Here is a 16,238-nt window from a genome sequence, read left to right as displayed (position 1 = left end):
ACACTCAAAACAGATTTCCAATGAGTTTTAAAATAAATTTGCATAATATAAAGGCAAAAACAAATACACAACGTGTTCAAATAGATTGTAAAATATTGAAAATAAATGACATTAATCAGGAAACTTGATTTAAAAAAAAGCCATTCAGGTAGAATAATATCAAATAGAAAAGAATCAATAATTAAGATTGTACTCTTTCTACTACTTTGCAACCTAGCTTTGGGTCAGAGACACTACTACTCTCTCTAACATTATAGAGCAAAGCATCACGCCCAATTAAAACTACATGAAAAAAGCCATCATATTGGTTTGTACGAAGATGTACTAGTCCCTCTGAAAGTCCACACCATCTTGGATCATGGGATACAATTTCTTTACACTTGTATTAACTGCTTCGAGCTCTTTCAAAACTGTAAATCTTCCAGTTGAATATAAATTTCTAATTTCGCTATTAATGCTAGTTTGCAAACCGGTCAAAGCTTGTGCCCACAAATATTTGTCATCAACATTCAAATCAAACAACTTTCTTCGAAAACCGGAGAAGGCTGAAGCAAAGACACTGCAGATAACAGCAGAAAACTTCAATCAATAAAAAACTTCACTCTTATTTAGCCCAAAGATCACTTTTTTTCCAGCAAAATAACATTAATTTAGGGTAAGTATGAATATAACAGGAATTGAAATTCCAAATTCCATAAAGATCACTTCACTCTTATGTGCTCATTGGCATTTTCTTCACATAAAGTTATATAATGTTCAATAATAAATATCTTCTACTAGAAACACAAATGTCTAGTATATGTATTACAGAATGTATATGTATGGCTTTTATGTTACATTATATAGTAATAAACATCTATCATGAGTGATTAAGATTGAACACATACCCTATACCACCTAAGGGAATGCCATGACAAGAAGTTACAAGGCGTCTAGCAAATAGATTGATAGCAACCCCCTGCAAAGAGAACAGAAAGATGCTCAAGGATCCCTTACCATAACCAATCCACCAATACAAGCTGGATAGGTAAAAAGAAAGAAAGTTACATTTCCTTTAGCAGCCTCTTCTCGGACATGGTGCCACAGACGAAATAATATTGGAGCCTACCAAATATAACAAACAATATAGTTGGCACCCATGAAACCATAATAAAGGGGCTAAGGTCCTAATGTTCGTGAATTTGTCATGTGATTCTGATGCATCAGCAATACCATGGTAAGGATGCAGAAATATAAGCAAGTAAAAAATATCTGTGAAGGAAACCATAAGCACATACATACACAATAGATATGTGTGCGTGTGTATTGTATGTATGTATGTACAGATCTGCATGTATGTGTTTGTGTGTGTATATGTCCTTAGGCCTTTCAAAAAACCAATTAACACATTTATATGCTTGATTATATAAAATAAGAGAAGCAAAGGATTTTAAGGGTCCAAAGAGAAAAGTATACAACATTTAAACGTTTTAAACATATAGAGAAAGTCCATTGTAGTCCTTAGAAAGTAAAAGGGAGAAGCTGTCTCAGTATATAACCAAGCACCTTATTAGTTGAAGACTTAGAAAGTTCCCTCTCTTCTTCAACGAGATCATTTCCCAACACCTTCCCCTCAAACATCTTTCCTGTATTAAACAAAGAACAACCACATCAGGCCATTTGCATTTTATAAATGTCTTTAAAATATTAAAAATAATAATTCATGAAATTGCATATGATAAATGTCTTTAAAATATTTAAATGCTAAAGTCACTCAACAAAAGTCGGTCAATGCCCTGTTACTTGGAAAGTGCATTTTTATCAAAGTGCAAAACTCTTCTTCATTTGAAGCTCAATCCAAAGAACACCACAATTGAAAATCAGATAAAAAGAGGGCATTCACAATTCTAACATCTTTGTTGAGAATATTTGGGATCACAGTAATATGGTTTCTTGTTGCTACTGACAAGTTTGGAGTTTTTTTTTTTTTTTTGTAGAGAGTAACAAACATTTTTGGGAGTGAAATTGAGAAAGAAACATGGTATTAAAAACACATTTCACAACCCTTTTGGCCCCAAAATAATCTATAAGGGTTAGTTATATAATATATTTGATAAATTTGATAAGTCTTGGTGAGACCACTGAACAATAGGGTTAGTTATATAATATATTCGATAAATTTACAACACTCTAAATGGTTTAATAGAAAAGGGTTTTCCATGTATAAATACACTGTGTGATTCTTCTTTAGTCTCAAAATTTCACAGAACCTACAATGGTTGCAAAATTAGCATATAGGAAAAGAAAAATAAGGGTTGCAATGCAATGATAGGATGTGCAAGAACTAAAAGAAAACCGTGTGACCAGCTATATCCCAAGAACCTTTTTTTGGGTGAGGTAGTGGATAAAGTAGGGACAAAAAAAGGGAATGATGCAGAAAAAAATATGGCCAGATTATCAGGGTTACACAGTGGAAGACAAAGCTCTAGACTCTAGTACACCAATACACACCATCTTGCTTTGTCTTTGTGATCAAACAAAGAGGCCCCAAACCTTTATGGACCACCAAAACTCACTCAGTATATGTCAAAAATAAAATTAAAAGAAAAACATTGTCAAACGAAACAGAGAGATTGAAAGAAACATTACATTTTCTGAGCAACCATTGCCAGCCTTCTGAACACTTTCAATGGTTAACTGAAACAATTAAATTATGGGCACTGCAAAAGACAAAACCAATGGATATTATCACTGGGAAAAAATAAAAAATAAAAAATAAATAAAAAAAAAAAACCGAGCAACATTTACGGAATTTTAAAAATCGATTGGAAAGGGGAAACAATTACCTTCAGTACTGGGTAAATCGGGTTCCATTCGCAGATAAAACCAACAATCTTGCTAATCGAACAAAAAAAGGACCCTATATATTTATGGGAAGAGATGTGTCATGGGTCGGAGCTCGAGCGACGGAGGGAAAAGGGTGAAATGGGTTTCTGGAAGGAAGGTTTGACGCCGGCGTCGGACTGGTGTTGTCTTCCGATAGATGGATTTCTCACCTGGGCTCTTCGCCGGCGTCGGACCGATGTAGGTCTTCCTTCATCAATCTCGGATGGGCGTGAACTCTCCGCAGCAGAGGCTTAGCTAGGGTACGGTGAGGAGTGGAAATGAAAATCAGAGTAAAATTTTGGTATTTATATGCTACAGTAATTTCAGTAGCGCTACAGTAATTTCAGCCAAATTCATCACACGCGTTTTTTTACTTAATTGCTACAGTGTTTTCAGTTTTCAGTTTTCAGTTTCAGCAAAAATAAGCTCAATCCAAACGGACCCGTAGTAAGCATATACAGTATTTCTTTCTTTCTTTCTTTTTTTTCTTTTTTTGAGAAACATAGTAAGCATATCTTAATGGATAGCAACTAATTAACCATTCACAAATGAGTGTGACTAAAGGCACACTTATCATGTGGCCCGTTACATATACTATTTTTTTTTATGAGAAATGCTGCAAACAAATTATTTTACTATATTTTTACAAATTGATATTGTGACGAATTTTTATTGATTCTTATTTGAGCTTATTATTAACATTACTTTTTTACTTACCAATAACAATTCACCACTTTAACTTTGTAAAAAAAAATTATAAAAATAATTTTAGCCATAACATTTTTCTTTTTGGACTGATGAATAGCACCACCAGTTTATGCTTTTCATATTTTCAATGAAGTGTTGTCAGGGACGGAGGGAGACTTGGATTGCCCCCCTAATTTATATATATATTTTTAATTAATATATACATAGTCACTAATTTTAGCAATTTTGTTCTATAAAATCACATTTTGCCCCCTTAATATTATCATTGATTCTTTTAGGAGTACTAATCTAGCTACAAAATTTTCTATAACATTTTTACAAACTGTTATGGTAGTAAACTTTTATTAGTCTGCATCTAAACTCATCACTTACATCGCATTTTTACTTACTAAAAACCACTCACCACATTAATAATTTGTAAAAAAAAGTTTGTAATTCTAGCATTTTCTTGCTTTTAAAGGCCAGATCTAAAATCTAAAGCAAAATAAACAAGCCCAAAAAAATTATTCAACAACAAAAATTACCAATAGTAAAGCTAAAAACAATTAAACTCAATCAACCAATTTTATCTAAAACAAACAGCTTAACCCTTTAAAAAAATTTAAACAAAATAATTTTGTCCATACCTGGATGCACACATAAAAAACACACAAAAAAACTCATTAGCTGTTAAGCAATTAAGCCGGAAGCTAGAATCACCGCACACAATTAACAATAAAACTGCCCCCTAATTTCAAGTTCTGGCTCCGTCCTTGAGTATTGTCATTAATAATGGATACTTTTTATTTTTTCCTAAAACGAACCGACATTCCTTTATCATCGGTTTCCTTCATCTCAATGAACTCTTGTGTGTGGTAGGTAGGAAAAAGAAAAAAAAGTCACTTGTCTATGTATAGGTAAACTGATGGCTTTGACAAACTAACAATAATATTGCTGCCAATAGGAATATAAACCATTGTTAAAACAAAATGGGTTTTGCTAGTGTGTCCTAAGGGTACAGAATAATTAATCATTTTTAAAAATATTTTCTCAAAAATTAAAAAAGTATTGACAGTTTTTTCAATTCTTGAAAAAATATTTCCAAAAATTGATGGTTTAATATGTTTCCTAAAGACACACATTAACGGGACCCAAACAAAATTGTGCATAACGTGCAACTCTCTTTCCACATAAAGTTGATCTATGAGAAGTTGTTTAAGAGATTTGTACAAATCTTCCCTATCTTAATCGGATTGGAAACTGAGCCGGTTGATTTGTACAAACCACCGAAAGCCAGCTAAATTAATTTATTCCTATTTTACTTACCGGAATTTTTTAGTGCGATATCATATAGGTTTTACGTGTTAATAACTTAAATTAAATTTCTTAATAGCTAGTCATTACAAAAAGTGCATTTTACTTTAATTTATATTTTACAGAATTATTGAGAATAATTAATTTATTTTAGAATGAATTAATTAGAGTTTCTATCCACAATCATTACGTAGAATAGAGTGTATGTCATAGATGGTGATAATAACATACGTGGCATTAATTAATTAAGCGTAACAAGACCACCTGCATGTCCATCAGTCCATGCACGCAGACTATGTACCGAAAAACCAAGTACAAATTAAGCATGCACATGACCCTGCGCTAAAGTAATTAAACCATAGTCGACACTTAACACAGCAGTTGTGCAGCTCTTATTTTTAACTAAATACACATCTAAACCACTGATCAGTTGGCTGATGGAGGCTTGTGGGGGGGCTTGTATGGTAGCACTGGCGGCTACTTTGTTGGAGTAGGAAGTGGCTTCTTCTCAGCGGTCGGCTCGTACGAGTCTTTGGCATCCTCTAGCGGAGGGTGTCCTGGGAAATGCTCTTTTGGTGGCATGTGTTCTGGTGGTGGCTTCTCTCCCTTACCTTTTGGAGGTTTCTCGAAAGGGCTTGGTGGCTTTTGTCCAGGGAATGGCTTCTCTTCCTTATCGAGTGGGGTTGGTGGCTTGTGTTTCGGGGGTGGCTTGTCATCTAAGGTCTCCTCAAGGGAAGGTGGCTTGTGAGGTGGGGGGCTTTTAACTGGAGGTTTTTTTATATCAGCAAGAGTGGAAGTGGTGAGACTAAGAAGCACCACTCCAAGAAGTAACACTAACAAGTACTTGGAGGACATTTTGGGCTCTTCAAATTAAGGATGGTGCAAAACTAGTGCAATGTGGTGGCTTTTTATAATTGCTTGGACTTGAAACTATGTTTTCATGAATGATGTCATTCATGATCGAGCATTTGTTGTTTTTGTATGGAAGATTAATTTCAGAGGTCCCTCCCAACAACAGTAAGACCTAATCACCTAACTATATCTTTCCTTCATTTCCAATCAATGTAATAAGGGCTCAAATATGGAGCCCACTATATTGATATGTTAGCCCACAAAAAATTGAACCTAGCGAAAGAAATGGATAAGATACAATGTTTTTTCTTTCTTTCTTTCTTTCATTGGCTGATAAGATGCAGTTAACTGTACTTCCCTAATTTAACGATATTTATCTGCGAAAAAAAATAATTCTATGCATTTATTATTTACATGAGAGCTTATTATGATTTCGTAGAAAATATCTATTAATATGGCACTTGATAAAATGGGAAAAGAAATGTCAGAGTTCGCTATATTAACAGGACTGGAAATGACAAAGCACCCCCTACTGGCTATTAAGCCTATTATTAGTATTATATTTCTCAATTAAACCATAATAATGTCAAATTTGTAATTTACTTTTCAAAATTAACTGCACAAGATATGTAGGATTTAGATATTTATTACCTGCGGAAAATATTTTATTGAGAGAGATAAAATAATAAATATTATTGATAGTTTTTTATATTTCTTATGAAAGTTGTATTAAAACTTTTCTATTATAGTTTATTAACAATTGCCTTTAGGACATCTATTAACATGATCATATTTTAATTGGGACTCAATATAAAGAACTCTTATACCATAACTATTGTTATAATTCTAATTAATGTGACTAATTGTAATTAGTAAATATAAAAAGTGATATATATCAATATAAAAGTAATAAATAACCCTTTATAATCTCTTACGTCACAGTATCATAATGACAATCATTGCGACAGGAATTGTCGGCATAAAAACATATTACGATTCTGTTACTCTTTTATGCATCAGCAAGTAATATGTACTATGGGGGCTCAAGCAATCTTCAGCCTTTGTTGTGATTTGTGGGGGTTAACAAATGACCTATGTCGGCGCAATGAATACTGAAGCCTATCTTAACTCAGGCGTTTCTTCATTTCCCACCTAAGATCGTGACCTTTGACAGGTACTACTAGAGTGAGCACATGAATTTGTCCTTCAAATTTTAATATGCCTTTTAAAAACTTTCTGATGAGACATGAAATTGTGTTATTATATCGTTCTAGCGTCTCTATTTTGCTTTATGTGCAATTGGGTTGATTCCAGAAATTAGAAAGAGAGTCAAGCGATACAGTGTCAACCATGACATGCCTAAATTTTCTCACAAGAGAGACATATCCAATGACTGAGTTAGGAATTTTCTTTTATATATATATATATATAAAAAGAGGTTAGGAATTTGTGCCTTAGGGGGTGGAATAAATATATAATGAATGATTTATATTGTAAGGGCGGTTTTTGGGATCCAGGCCCAGCAAGCAGGCGATTCTGGCCCAAAAGACCCTCAACAATGAATTTGTAGAGAGTGGGTCACAGAACTAGGTCTTGACAGAGTAAACGTAACTATTAGTAAGTCATGCAACCACTTGAACGTGGGGATATTTCATTAAATTTCTTGGGATAACAGTCCATAGGGCTGTATCTTTTGCTTTGTTTACAGAACTCTTTTCTCTTTCTCTCTCTCTTTTCCTTACTTTTTTTTCTCTCCAGTTTTCCGATCCCCTAGTCATGGGGATTTTCTTCTCTTATATAACATCCTTCAATTGATAATGGTCCTACACTTGTTAACCATCTGGGCCTCTACTTGAGTGCCTGTCCCATAGGACATCCTCTTTCTTTTCTGTGAGTTGCACTGGCCAAGATAATACTGTTCTCCTGTCCTCTCTACATTAATGCGGTTGGAAAAGTAGCTTCCTTACATTTAATGCGGCAGTTGTGGTTGCCCCCTGAACATCTGGCATTTCCCCTTGATTTGGGACGATTTCTCACCATGTAAAGGGTGTGAGTTGGACTCCCATTTGGTGCGCCCGAGGAGACACTCCTCCTCGGACGCCCCTTAAACAAGCCCGACCCAACAGGATTGGGCTGGGAGCCCTCTGGCCGTGTCTTCACTTCCTGTTATGGCTGGGCTTCGCACGGGTACCAAGGCCCACTGTTGACTGATGAATTTTACCCCCACAATAGCCCCTCAAAATTCCGGCTCTTTCCTCTTGGTCCGAGGAGGAAATGCGGGATTTTGATACCTACTAGACAGTTCGTTGTGGATTCCTACTTCACGCATGCGGGGTTGTGCCCTCACGTGCCTCATTAATGCTGAAGGCATTTAATGACCCGGGGGGAATTAATTGCAGCTTTTTGGAGTTTTATGCTCTTTCAATCCAACGGTTGGAGACCAGATCAACGGTGGACAACGTTTTATTTGCTCTAGGCGGGAGTGTGTCTGTCCAACTCCCTCTGAGTATATAAGGTTTTGAAGGCGTTCATTCCTCACTTTTGACGAACACTCCAGTACTCAGAACATCTCAGTGCCTTCTCCTTCAGCACACTCTTACCTTCGCCGTCATTCTCTTGAAGATTCCGTCGAGTTTCTTACCCGTAAGTGCGCGCTTCTTCTTCGTTACTCTTCTTTAGGCAAACTGCCTTCACGTTGTCTAGGATTAGAGAGGATGGGTAGGCTTGAAAAAATGGTAGACTCTCCGGTCGGTATGGCGGGCTTCAGGGCGAAGTATCGTATTCCACCGGAGGTAGGTTTAGAGTATTGCCACCAGGAGGAAATTTTGTTCAAGAGGAGAACAGGGGAAGTCGCAATTCCAATGATAGCCTTCGTGGAAGGAGGAATGACGATTCCAATGGGGAGAATAACTAGGGACTACCTACGTGATCAAAGATTGGTCCCCCGCCAGTGCACCGCGAACCTGTTCCGGATCTTGGGGTGCACAGACGTCTTAAACGACTAGATGAACCTCGGCCTTTCATGGCACGACGTGGTTCATCTCTATGAATGCCATAAGCTCGGCGACTTATACTACTTAAAGTCCAGGACCGACGAAGTGAGGTTGATATCCTGCCTTCTCAAGTCCAGCAAAGGCTTAAAGGACGACCATTTGATCGTCTCCGGACCATGGCACGACGACATTCACTGTCCGACTAGGGCAGGAACGCCAGGTGGGGTGTCATAGAACTAGATTTCGTGGAGAGGACCTTAGTTTTGAGCTCTCCCCCCCCCCCCCCCTCTCTCTTTCTTTTAAAATTATTGGTTTGGTTGCATGCCTCCTCAGACTAACGTAACCCTTTTAACAGTCTTTGCAGATAAGGAGCGAACATCCCCTCGGCTAAGCTTGGTCAACGTCCCGGCTCTAAATTACCTCCTGAGATCTGAGATTTTCATAAGTGAGGTCGGATAATTACGGTCGGCTCCTTTGATTTTGGACTTTGTTCCCCTCACTCGATCCTTGGTAGACGCCGGTCAAGCTATAAGGGCTAGCAGTCCAAGATTGGCACGTATTGACGTATCCATACCAGGGTTTCTTGCTTCAACAGACTTACCTCCCGTTCAGCTGCCTGCCCAACGTGCCTTTCCCACAGTGATTATCCCGGAGGAGGAGGCTGGTTCTTCGCATTCATCCTTAGAAGAACAAATAGACCAGTTTCAATTTACCGAGGAGGGAGAGGTGTCGGCCAAGGTAGTAGAGCTCTCGGACTCCGACACAGATTTAGATCGTGCCTCAGCAGCTCCTAACCCTGGTTTAGTCGTCGCACAAGTTGATACCAGCCAAGAGACTGAGGAAGAAGGAATGGACTTGAAACCAAGATCTGGCCTCAGGAGCCTTCTATCCAACAGGAACAAAGGGTAATCCTCTAAGGACGTCTCGAAGGAACAAACTGCCCCTAAGGCTCCTACTCCCCCTCTCCTCCCAACATCGGATGCGGCGCTACAGCCTATGCCCAATTTAAGGCGAAAAAGGCCTGTAGAAGAGCCGGAGGAGGGAGAGGTTGGCCGCAAGAAGGCCCGGCCTCAGAAGAAGGGCAAGGAGACGAAGGAGCCCCGAGACAAGAGGACTAGGTCCGTCGATAGCCGAGATGAGGCGGCCATTCGGAGGGAACAACGAACATGGTCGCCACGGCTCGAATTAGACGGCGCTCCTATCTCCTGGGATGCGACCCTGTGGGAATCCCAACGACGGCAGGCATCATTTTTGGCTGAGGCCTTGCAGCAGCCTCTTCTCTTGCCTCGTGATATGGAGGGTCTCAGAAATACTCGGCAACCTGACCTCTTCATGTCATTGAAAAGGGACATGGCAATGGTAAATGGAATCTTCTATCCTGTTCTCATATTATGTACTCTCTTATCGTCAAATTTTAACAAGGTCTTTATTTCCTTTTGGGCGCAGGTCACTCAACAAATTTATATTGCTGAGGAATGGGCCAAGAAGGCTCGTGAGGACTTGCATAGGGAGGCTCAGTCCCGCTCTGCCGCCAAGAAGACCGCTAGCGATCTCAAACAGAATTTTGATCGCCTGAATAATGAGATAAAAGAGGTGAAGAAGGCTCATGCGAGCGCGGAAGCTGGCCTTAAGAATGCCACAAAGCAAGCTGACGATATGCGCATACAGCTCCGCCAATTTGAGGAAAAACTCACGGCGGAGCAGCAGGCGGTTTCGACGCTCAAGACTGAGCTTGCAAGAACCAAGGAGGAGACCTGTTTGGCCAGGGAGGCTGCCGAGAAGGCTGTGGCTGCCTCATATGATCGTGGGGTCCATGATACTGAGGTCAGGCTGGCCGAGGAAGTGGCCACCGTTTGCAGGGAATACATCACCACGTCCTGGGGTGTAGCCCTGGATCAGGCAGCTGTCCCGGCAGACTCCGATCTCAGGAAGGCTGAGAACTTCTTTTTCCCGGAGGACATACGTGAGATTCCTGATGAAGTTGCCTCCGAAGAGCCTCTTCCAACGGACTCCTCCATTCCCGAGGCTGGGGATACAGAGCAGGCCGCGCAGGGCAAGTTACCCGAGGACAGTCTTTGTATTAGTGAGATCATTGCACAGGCCAAGGAGACTGCCCTGGGGACCCAAGCAGCAGATGATCAGCCCGCTCCTACTCAGGGCTCTTAGGAAAGTAGTGTAGGATTTTATTTGTTTTTCCTTTTGTTCTTTGTTTTGTTTTGCCTTGCTAATGTTTGTAAACAGAACCGCTTTTGGGTTTTAATGATAAAGGTTATTTCCCTTCAAATATCATTGTTCTCTTCTCTTTTGTTTTCATCATGAATGGACGCCTATTCCGTCACTAACTATTGAGAAGCAAGCATAAGCGAACAAATATGTGAAAAGAATGATAGTTAATAGTTAGGCGAAATAGCTGCGAATCTAATTTTCCCCCAAGTCCTTGGTCCGACGAGCCAGGCAGGACTTTGGTTCTGTTTAAAATCTAGTAAGAATGACTAAGCGATTAATTTCCTCCAAGTCTGTGGTCTGAAGAGCCAGGCAAGACTTGGGTTCTGTTTAACACTTAGCGAGAATGGCTTAACGGTTAAGTTCCCCCAAGCCTGTGGTCTGAAGAGTCAGGCAGGACTTGGGTTCTGTTTATCACTTAGCGAGAATGGCTGAACGGTTAATTTCCCCCAAGCCTGTGGTTCGAAGAGCCAGGCAGGACTTGGGTTCTGTTTAACACTTAGCGAGAATGGCTTAACGGTTAATTTCCCCCAAGCCTGTGGTCCGAAGAGCCAGGCAGGACTTGGGTTCTGTTTAACACTTAGATTAAGTAGCTGCGCAATAATACGACATCAAGAATTGTATCTTTCATTAATTATAGTACCTTTTCAGGTTGTTTACATTCTAAGGGCGTGGCACTACATGTCCATCCAAGTCTTCCAAAAGGTAGGCTCCTATGCCGGCTACGGAAGTGATACGGTACGGTCCCTCCCAGTTTGGTCCGAACTTTCCCCATGCAGGGTTCCTCGCGGTGCCCAGGACCTTCATCAGTACCAGATCCCCTAGCGCCAATGGTTTGGTTTTTACCTTGGCGTCGTAACTTTGCTTGAGCTTTTGCTGATAGTAAGCCAAATGGACCATCGCGGCTTCCCTTCTTTCGTCGATGAGGTCCAAGCTCTTTTCCAGAAGTTTGTCATTGGCATTAGGGCAGAAGGCGGTAGTCCTCTGTGTTGGGAAGTTCACTTCCAGTGGAATAACAGCCTCGGCTCCATAGATCATTGAAAAAGGGGTTTCCCCTGTGGACCTTCGAGGTGTGGTGCGATATGTCCACAGGACATGGGCCAGCTCCTCAACCCATCTTCCTTTCGCGTTGTCTAGTCTCTTTTTCAATCCATTCACAATGGTTTTATTGACGGCTTCTGCTTGTCCATTACCCTGTGGGTAAGCTGGTGTAGAGTACCGGTTAACAATTCCCAGCTCACTGCAGTACCTTCTGAAGGCTTTACTATCAAATTGTAGCCCGTTGTCCGACACCAGGGTGTGTGGGGTGCCGAACCTGGTGACAATATTTTTCCAAAGAAACTTCTTGACATCGACGTCCCTAATGTTTGCCAGCGCCTCAGCTTCCACCCATTTGGTGAAGTAGTCGGTGCCGACGAGAAGAAATCTCATGTTCCCAGTTGCCTTGGGAAAAGGACCAAGTATATCTAGACCCCATTGTGCAAATGGCCACGGACTAGACAATGGGTTCAACTCTCCACCAGGCTAGTGTATGTTCGGGGCGAATCTCTGGCATTGGTCGCACTTCTTCACATACTCCAGGGCTTCTTTATGCATGCTCGACCACCAATAACCCAGCGTTAAGGCCCTGTGAGACAAAGACCTACCCCCCGTGTGACTTCCGCAAACTCTTTCGTGTAATTCTTCCAGGATGAGTTCAGTAGCCTCTGGGTGCACACACAGTAAATACGGCCCCGAGAATGAGCGTCTGTAAAGCTTGGAGTCCTCCGACAACCAGAATCGAGTAGCTTTTCTCCTGATTTTGTCAGCCTCAACCTTATCATCTGGCAATGTGTCGTGCTTTAAGTACAGCACTAGAGGATCCATCCAGCTCGGTCCTGTCTTGATGTTATGCATTCCAATCCCGTTGGTCTTTTCCGTTAATGGACGGATGAGCTCTTCAACCAAAATGACTCGAGGGAGGGGCTGAGCCGAGGAGGTAGCCAACGTCGCGAGAGAATCAGCATGAGTGTTCCCACTTTTGGGTACGTGCGTTAAGTGGAAGTGATGAAAATGGGTCTATAAGTGCTTAACCCGAACCAGATACTCTTGCATTCTTTCGTCCTTTGCCTCCATGTCTCCATTTACTTGTCCCACGATGAGTCTCGAATCCGAGAACATGTCCGCGGATTTCCCCCCCATTTTCCGGATCATCCACATTCCCTCCAATAGCGCCTCATATTCGGCTTCATTATTCGTGGCTGAAAATCCTAGTCTCAATGACTTCTCTATGGTTATCCCTTCAGGTGAGAGCAGGACAAGTCCTACCCCTGAGCCCCTTTGATTCGCCGCGCCATCAATGTATGCTTTCCACCAAGTGTGTCCGTGCGGAGAAACTGTGCTGATCACCTTCTCATCAGCCCCTAGTAATACCGACACTTCTTTTCCTTCTAGTGTGGGCTCCGCAAATTCTGCCACTAGGTCGGCGAGGACCTGGCCTTTTACAGCGGTGCGAGGAATGTATCTAATGTCGAAGGCGCCCAGAATCGTTCCCCACTTTGCAATTCTGCTTGTGTAATCGGCGTTGCGCAGGATGGACTTTAAGGGGAGTTGAGTTAACACTACTACAGTGTGTACTTGAAAGTAATGGGGAAGCTTTCGTGTGGCCCGTACGATGGCCAAGATTGCCTTTTCGAGGGGAAGATAACGGGTTTCTGCCTCCTGCAGTGATTTGCTAACGTAATGGACTGGCCGCTGTGTGCCGTTGTCTTCTCGGATTAGCACCAAGCTTACTGCATGTGGGGCTACTGCGATGTAGGCAAACAAAACCTTGTCGGCATCGGGACTGGACATAATTGGTGGTTGGGCGAGGTATTCCTTTAGCTGTTGGAAAGCTATAGTGCACTCCTCATTCCATTCAAATCCTTTCCACTTGTGTAATAGGAGAAAAAATGGCCTGCATCTTTCTGCTGAGTGCGAGATGAAACGGTTTAAGGCAGCTATCATACCGGTAAGCTTCTGGACCTCTTTAGGGTTCCGAGGAGGCTACAAGCTATGGATGGCTCTTATTTGGTCAGGGTTAACCTCTATGCCTCTGTGAGTCACCATATAACCCAAGAATTTCCCTGATCCCACTCCAAATGAACATTTGGTTGCGTTCAGTCGTAGCTTGTAATTTCTCAGTATTTGAAAAACGTTGCCGAGGTCTTCAATATGGTCAGGAACCAACTTGCTTTTAACCACCATGTCGTCTATGTACACTTCAACGCTTTTACCCATCTGCTGTTCAAACATCCTGGTCATCATCCTTTGATAGGTTGACCCGGCATTCTTCAGGCCAAAGGGCATCACCTTATAATGATAATTCCCAACTGGGGTGACAAAAGCAGTCTTCTCCTGGTCTTCGGCAGCCAAGGGTATCTGGTGGTAGCCCTGAAAGACGTCTAGAAAACTCATTCTAGGGTGTCCGACAGTTGAATCTACCAACCGGTCTATCCGGGGCATAAGGAAGGGATCCTTTGGGCACGCCTTGTTTAGGTCTGTGAAGTCTACGCAGACCCGCCATTTCCCGCTCTTCTTCTTCACCACTACCGTGTTGGCTAATCACTCGGGATAGAAGACCTCTTTGATAGCCCCTGCTTTCTTCAATCTTGCGACTTCTTCTCTCACGGCGTTGGTATGTTCTTTCGACGGTCGTCGAGGAGCCTGCCTCTTGGGTTTATAGACGGATTCACATTAAGGTGGTGGCAGATGAAATCTGGGTCGACCCCGGGGGCCTCATAGGGGTCCCAAGCAAACACATCTACATTCTGTCGAAGAAAAGCAATCAGTGCGGACTTCTCCTGGGGCGGTAATTCTGAACCAATTTGAAAAAACCCCTCAGGGTCTGATCCGACGAGTACTTTCTCCAACTCCTCACAGTTCACTTCCATGGCCGGTCCACCACTACCCGCAGTTGGGACCAGGGTCATTGATTGCTATAAGCCATTCTCGACTGAAGTGGAAGGTTCGTCATTCGGCCGCCGTGAGATTGCCGACACCATGCATTGCCTAGCCATTCCCTGGTTCCCTATTATCTCTTTGATTTGACCTCCTGACGGATACTTCACTTTTTGGTGCAAGGTTGACGACACAGCCCCTAGTGCATGAAGCCATGGCCGGGCCACGATAGCTGTGTAAGGGGAGTATGCATCTACGATAATGAAGTTCACTTCTACCACATCCGGGTCTGTTTGCACAGGCAACCTAATCATGCCTCTCGGGATGACGATTTTTCCTTCAAAGCTGACCAAGGGGGAATCGTATGGCGACAGGTCTTCCTGCTTCAAGTTCAGCCCCTTATACAAATCAGGGTACATTACCTCCACAGCGCTGCCTTGATTAACTAACACCCTTTTCACGTCATAACCTCCTATTCTAAGCGTGACGACTAAGGCATCGTCGTGGGGTTGAATAGTTCCTTGTTTGTCTTCCTCCGTGAACCCGATTAATGGCGTGGCACTCGTTCTAGCTCTCTTGGATTCCCTGTCGTCTGGCTCAGTCGGGAAACTGCTCACTAACATTACCTTGAAGGGGACAGAGCCTGTCCTTCCAGGTGCGGCGAGAATGACATTAATTGTGCCAATGGGTGGCCTCAACGTACTTTATCTGGTTTCATTGTTTAATGGTTCCTGCCATCCTTCAGGGCGAGGCAGCAGATGTCTCAGCTTCCCTTCTTGAACGAGCTGGTCTAAATGGTTCTTCAGGTTCCTGCAATCATCAGTGGTGTGACCTGGCTCCTGATGGTACGCGCAATACAGGTTCTGATTGCGCTTCAAAGGATCACCAGCCATCTTGTTCGGCCACTGAAAGAAAGGTTCATACTTCACCTTCTCTAGGATTTTGTGAAGAGGTTCTCGGAACACAGCATGGACTGCCTGAGCCCCAGTAGATCCGGGCTGTTCTATATAGTCCCTTCTCGGCTTGTTACTGTTGTCAAATCATTCCGACCTGAAGTCCCTCCTCTCCTGAGGGACGGCCTTCGCTTTACCCTTCTCCATCTGCTGGTCCTCCTCGACCCTTTTGTACTTGTCTATTCTGTCCATGAGTTGGCGCACGCTGGTGACTGGCTTTCCAGTGAGGGACTTTCTTAAACCATGTTCTGTCGGCAAGCCCCTTTTGAACGTACTGATGGCGACGTCATCATAATTCCCTTCTATCTCGTTATACGTTTCCCAGTACCTGTCCGAGTAGGCCTTCAGCGTCTCTCCTTCCCGCATGGACAAGGACAGGAGGGAATCGAGGGGCCGAGGGACTCTAGTGCTGGTGATGAAACGGGAACTAAAA

The 16,238-nt window shown here is 42.2% G+C and overlaps 2 protein-coding genes across 3 annotated transcripts; both read right to left on the bottom strand.

The window, feature by feature from the left end:
- Positions 1 to 104: 104 nt before the first annotated feature.
- Positions 105 to 3,305, bottom strand: LOC126688660 (protein BPS1, chloroplastic-like). 2 transcript variants are annotated; one of them, XM_050383436.1, is made up of 6 exons: positions 2,826 to 3,303; positions 2,629 to 2,699; positions 1,546 to 1,625; positions 1,048 to 1,104; positions 888 to 958; positions 105 to 559 (listed from the first exon to the last, which is right to left on the bottom strand). In XM_050383436.1, exons 3-6 carry the CDS (start codon positions 1,618 to 1,620, stop codon positions 325 to 327), a joined length of 438 nt encoding a protein of 145 aa, XP_050239393.1. In that variant the 5' UTR covers positions 1,621 to 1,625; positions 2,629 to 2,699; positions 2,826 to 3,303; the 3' UTR covers positions 105 to 324. The 2 variants fall into 2 exon arrangements, with proteins under 2 accessions (XP_050239393.1, XP_050239394.1); XM_050383437.1 differs by lacking the exon at positions 1,048 to 1,104 and having other exon boundaries at positions 2,826 to 3,305.
- Positions 3,306 to 5,080: 1,775 nt separating this feature from the next.
- LOC126688662 (early nodulin-75-like) lies at positions 5,081 to 5,761 on the bottom strand. Its single transcript, XM_050383439.1, has one exon. The coding sequence runs from the start codon at positions 5,719 to 5,721 to the stop codon at positions 5,344 to 5,346; it is 378 nt and encodes a 125-aa protein (XP_050239396.1). The 5' UTR covers positions 5,722 to 5,761; the 3' UTR covers positions 5,081 to 5,343.
- Positions 5,762 to 16,238: the final 10,477 nt, after the last annotated feature.

Source organism: Quercus robur, chromosome 6 (genome assembly GCF_932294415.1).
Source record: "Quercus robur chromosome 6, dhQueRobu3.1, whole genome shotgun sequence".
Lineage (NCBI taxonomy): Eukaryota > Viridiplantae > Streptophyta > Magnoliopsida > Fagales > Fagaceae > Quercus > Quercus robur.
This window is presented reverse-complemented; position numbering and strand designations above follow the sequence as displayed.